Source organism: Coregonus lavaretus (genome assembly GCF_964263955.1).
Source record: "Coregonus lavaretus genome assembly, chromosome: 3".
NCBI lineage: Eukaryota > Metazoa > Chordata > Actinopteri > Salmoniformes > Salmonidae > Coregonus > Coregonus lavaretus.
Genome location: NC_139990.1, coordinates 6818020 through 6823019, shown reverse-complemented (window position 1 = coordinate 6823019; position 5000 = coordinate 6818020). Strand labels below are relative to the sequence as shown.

At 45.2% G+C, this 5000-nt stretch overlaps 1 protein-coding gene across 1 annotated transcript in view; it reads right to left on the bottom strand.

The window, feature by feature from the left end:
- The window catches only part of LOC311120374 (zinc finger protein 385D-like), a gene marked incomplete at both ends in the record, with an annotated part of 20904 nt that overhangs the window by 1528 nt on the left and 14376 nt on the right, over positions 1-5000 (bottom strand). Inside the window, 4 exons of the mRNA XM_084157841.1 lie at positions 94-275; positions 630-881; positions 2651-2801; positions 3782-3892. Of these exons, the coding sequence (XP_084013967.1) occupies positions 94-275; positions 630-881; positions 2651-2801; positions 3782-3892 (696 nt within the window). The remainder of the gene's footprint in view (positions 1-93; positions 276-629; positions 882-2650; positions 2802-3781; positions 3893-5000) is intronic.

The window sequence follows — 5000 nt, the reverse complement described above, 5'->3', positions numbered from 1 at the left end:
TAACTCACCTGTTTGAGTTGTATCTCAGAGTAGATATACAGTATATAACTCACCTGTTTGAGTTGTGACTCGGAGTTGATGGCTATAACTCACCTGTTTGAGTTGTGTCTCGGAGTTGACATGCACATCGCAGATCTCACAGTGGAAAGTTTTGTTCTGGAGCCCCGTTGACACCTCGGTGGGAGGGGCCAGCTTGGCTTTGACCCCTGATCTGGGGAATGACTTTATGGCTCCGTCGCCGCTCCTGGCCTCCAGCATTGTCTTGTGTTTCGTTCCTGACAGGGTGAAAGGGCAGATGGTTCAAAGGTTAGAAGCAGAGACGCCAACTAAGTATTAACAAAGTGGGACATCTGGCTACTACATAAATGTGCATCTCAATGTAAATGGAGATGATGACAAGAGAGATGCCCTGTCCTAACATACACTTTACCTGTCAGATCAAGATGGCAGTAATGGCCTAGGTCTTGGGGTTAGGGAGGGAGTGACTGATTGATTGGTGTGGTATTGATCAGATGAGAGCCCTGAGCTCTGTAGACGTCATTGATTGATTAAGAAGACAGACTTGTTGCAGCATGATGATGACACACACACGCAAACACGCACACAGGTCAGTGATGCTTCATTCTCACCGCTGTTGTGAGCCTTTAGCTGGGATGTAGAGTTGACGGCCACCTTGCAGAGAGAACAGTAGAGCAGTCTCTTAGCCTTGTCTTCCTCCGACTCTCCGACCTCCTCCACCGCTCCCTCCATCTCCTTCTCCACCATGGGGCAGGGCGACAAAGAGGGGTCAGAGGGTGTCTCCATCGATACTGCTGGGCTGTAGGTCGATGGCGCCACCCCAGAGGCAGAGGGTGGTGACAACACAGGTCCGAATGTGACATCTACACGGAATAATAGAATAGAATAGAACAGAATAGAACAGAATATAATAAGATAGAGCATTGTGATAAAAGGCTGCCATCGTTTTGGGGGGATGAGTGAAATCTATACAAGTTTATCCATTTCCACCATCGTAGAATGGAAGGGAATTAGAGTGTGTTGAGTGGTGAATTAGTGGGGAGAGTGTTTGTGTGTGTGATAGTGGTGAATTAGTGGGGAGAGTGTTTGTGTGTGTGATAGTGGTGAATTAGTGGGGAGAGTGTTTGTGTGTGTGATAGTGGTGAATTAGTGGGGAGAGTGTTTGTGTGTGTGGTAGTGGTGAATATAGTGGGGAGAGTGTGTGTGGCAGTGGTGAATTAGTGGGGAGAGTGTATGTGTGTGTGGTAGTGGTGAATATAGTGGGGAGAGTGTGTGTGGTAGTGGTGAATTAGTGGGGAGAGTGTTTGTGTGTGTGGTAGTGGTGAATATAGTGGGGAGAGTGTGTGTGGTAGTGGTGAATTAGTGGGGAGAGTGTGTGTGTGATAGTGGTGAATTAGTGGGGAGAGTGTGTGTGTGATAGTGGTGAATTAGTGGGGAGAGTGTGTGTGTGGTAGTGGTGAATTAGTGGGGAGAGTGTGTGTGTGGTAGTGGTGGTGAGAGAGAGAGGGGACATAAGTTAACCCTGATGCTTTCTTCTCTCCTACATCAACCTCTAACAGAGTCTCTAATACTGGTTACTACTGCAGCCTTGCGTCCCAAAGAGCACCCTATTCCCTAACTGGTGTACTATTTTTGACCAGGGCCATTGTGCACTATGTAGGGAAAAGGGTGCCTTTTGGGAAGCAGACCAAGTCTCTCAACTTTTACCATAACTCACTGAGACAGATAAAACCACACCAGCAACAGTGTTTATGAGATCCATTAGCCTCTGTAATCTCAGTAATAACCAAATATTTCCCATGGGAATCTGCTTCCATTTTTCAGAGTGGGAAAATTAGAGGCTTCGGATTGAAATGATTACGGTCCATTATCTGCAGTGAGACGGATCGGGAGCCGGAGGGCTTCCCCAGAGGGAAACCCCATAGTAGGTAATGTGTTAATGGTGATTAGGCCTGTGAGCATTTCTTTATTGTCATTGACTGTCTCTCTAAAATGGCAATAAGGCTGTTTGCCAAAGTAATCATCACAAAGCTCCACTGTTTGTTCCACACAAAATAGAAAAACTCGCTCACTCTATCGCTATGGCATGAAGTCAAATAAATGGGCTTTCACGCTCTAAAACACTCACGAATACCACAACACATTTGAAAACGCCTACTTATATAGAAGGACATACTCCGAGGCACGCATACATTAACAAACAACGCAAACTCCCACACACATACTCCCAGATCTGCATTCGTTACAGACACACAAGCAAAGTGCTGCGTTTGAACCTCTAAAGACTCATTGGTGAGAATGTGTGTCTACATGTATACAGGGTCATGTAGAGAGAGGAGAGTTGAATGCCTTTCAGCTTTTTAGTCCGTCTGCTCTATATGGCAGTGAGGATAGACAGGTGAGAGGCTTCCTCACACATCAAAGAGATAGAGAGTGTTGACAGGAAACGCAGGGTCTGTTAGAAGGGATGGTCTGGATGATCAAAGCTACAAGGATCCTTTATGTGTTTGATGTCAGCACATATTTACACATACACCCTTGAATGCACGCACACACACACACGCGCACGTACATACACACGCACACACCCTAACGCGTGCACTCATGCATGCGCACACACACACACACCAACCTGTTGAACTGGAGTCTGAGCTGGGCGGCACATGGCAGGGTGAGATGCTCTTGGTGACTGCGTCAGGGGCTCTGGTCTTGCAGTCCAGTGGGTCAAGGGCTTTGAGCCTCTTGAAGTGTTTGGTACCGCTGTAATGGGATGAGGCCTGGCTCTACACAGAGAGAAACAATAGAACCAGAACCACAGAGTCACACAAGATACAACAACAAGCCCAATGACCATGCAGTAGTATGTTCTCAAGTCATCAAGTCATACAGCCACAGGGTTAAGCCAGAGATTTTACATTATTACAGTTTCGTCAGTTAGCAGATGCTCTTATCCAGAGCAATTTCAACTCTTGGAGAGATTTTAATCTCATACATTTCATCCAATATTTCAAACCTGCGCTCCCACGGTTTACACCCACACAACACTTGCATATGCCACAGGAAAAGTAGCTGCTGCTTTTGGAACAGATAATGGGGATCCTAATAAAATAACAAAATAACACATTTGACAATGCCTGCATGTTGAGAAAGACCAGGCACGAGTTCACTCTTAGAAAAAAAGGTGCTATCTAAAACCTAAAAGGGTTAATCGGCTGTCCCCATAGGAGAACCAGCTGTCCAGGTGGCTGGTCTCAGACGATCCCGCAGGTGAAGAAGCCGGATGTGGAGGTAGGCGTGGTTATATGTGATTTGCGGTTGTGAGGCCGGTTGGACATACTGCCAAATTCTCTAAAACGACAATGAACATGTAATGATCATGCTGTTTAATCAGCTTCTTGATTTGCCACACCTGTCAGGTGGATGGATTAACTTGGCAACGGAGAAATGTTCACTAACAGGGATGTAAACAAATTTGTATACACAATTTGAGAGAAATAAGCATTTTGTGCATATGGAAAATATCTGGGAGCTTTTATTTCAGCTCATGAAACATACGACCAACACTTTAGATGTTGCGTTTATGTTTTTGTTCAGTGTAGAACTACCTGGAACCAAAAAGGTTTCTACCTGGAACTAAAAAGGGTTCTCCTATGGGGACAGCTGATGAAACCTTTTGGAACGCTTTTGAGACAGTAGTGTGTTGAGACAGTAGAGTTCTCAAGCATCCCTGGTACTGCCCTGTATGAGGTCAAACTCTGCCTACCTCCGAGTTGAACCTCAGCCGGCACACAACACACGATGAGCTGGGTTTCCTCATAGGGGACGTGGCTAGCCTAAACCCTGGACCAATCAGCGTTTTGTGAATGCAGTCCATCTGCAACAACAAGAGTGAAAAGGTGGTGAATTACCGTTTTATGGCTAGGGCAGAGACTAAGGCAGGAGCAAAGTTTGAGCAAGAGGTCAATGCTCCCAGACTTAAACAGGCTTAGAGTAATGGGCCTTCCTTTACTGTTTACTTATAACAGATGGTGACCAATGCCTATCTTCCCAAACCAAACAAGAGAGAAAATATGCTATGGATAGGGAAAAGACTAGGGTTAAGACTAGGGTTAAGACTAGGGTTAAGAGTAGGGTTAAGAGTAGGGTTAAGACTAGGGTTAAGAGTAGGGTTAAGACTAGGGTTAAGACTAGGGTTAAGACTAGGGTTAAGAGTAGGGTTAAGAGTAGGGTTAAGACTAGGGTTAAGACTAGGGTTAAGAGTAGGGTTAAGACTAGGGTTAAGAGTAGGGTTAAGACTAGGGTTAAGAGTAGGGTTAAGAGTAGGGTTAAGACTAGGGTTAAGACTAGGGTTAAGAGTAGGGTTAAGAGTAGGGTTAAGACTAGGGTTAAGAGTAGGGTTAAGACTAGGGTTAAGACTAGGGTTAAGACTAGGGTTAAGAGTAGGGTTAAGACTAGGGTTAAGCAAGAGGTCAATGTTGAGCAAGGAGACCTGAAATTTTCCTCTGTAGCTCAGTTGGTGGAGGACAGTGCTTGCAATGCCAGGAAAGTGGATTCAATTCCCGGGACCATCCGTATGTAAAATGTATGCACACATTACTGTAAGTCACTTTGGGTAAAAGCGTCTGCTAAATGGCATATATTATTATATTTTAAATTCTCCCTTGACTAGACTGGCTGAGTAGCCAGACGCTGTGTCCCATATGGCACCCTATTCCCTATCTAATATACTACTTTTGACCAGAGCCTGCCAGACTCAAAATAATGCGTATGTTCCTGATAACAGGGTGCATGGTGACCAACCTTTCAACAGCAAGCAAGTGGTAAAATGTGGTTAGGGTTAGGTTGATCAAGTGATCACGGTTGAGAAAGAGAAAGTTATCGCTCCATAACTGATTACAGGGTACATGGTACCTTTTAACAGTAAATACCCATAAAGACCTCAAATTGCCCTTAAAAGGTGGGCAGGTCCAACATCCCTCACT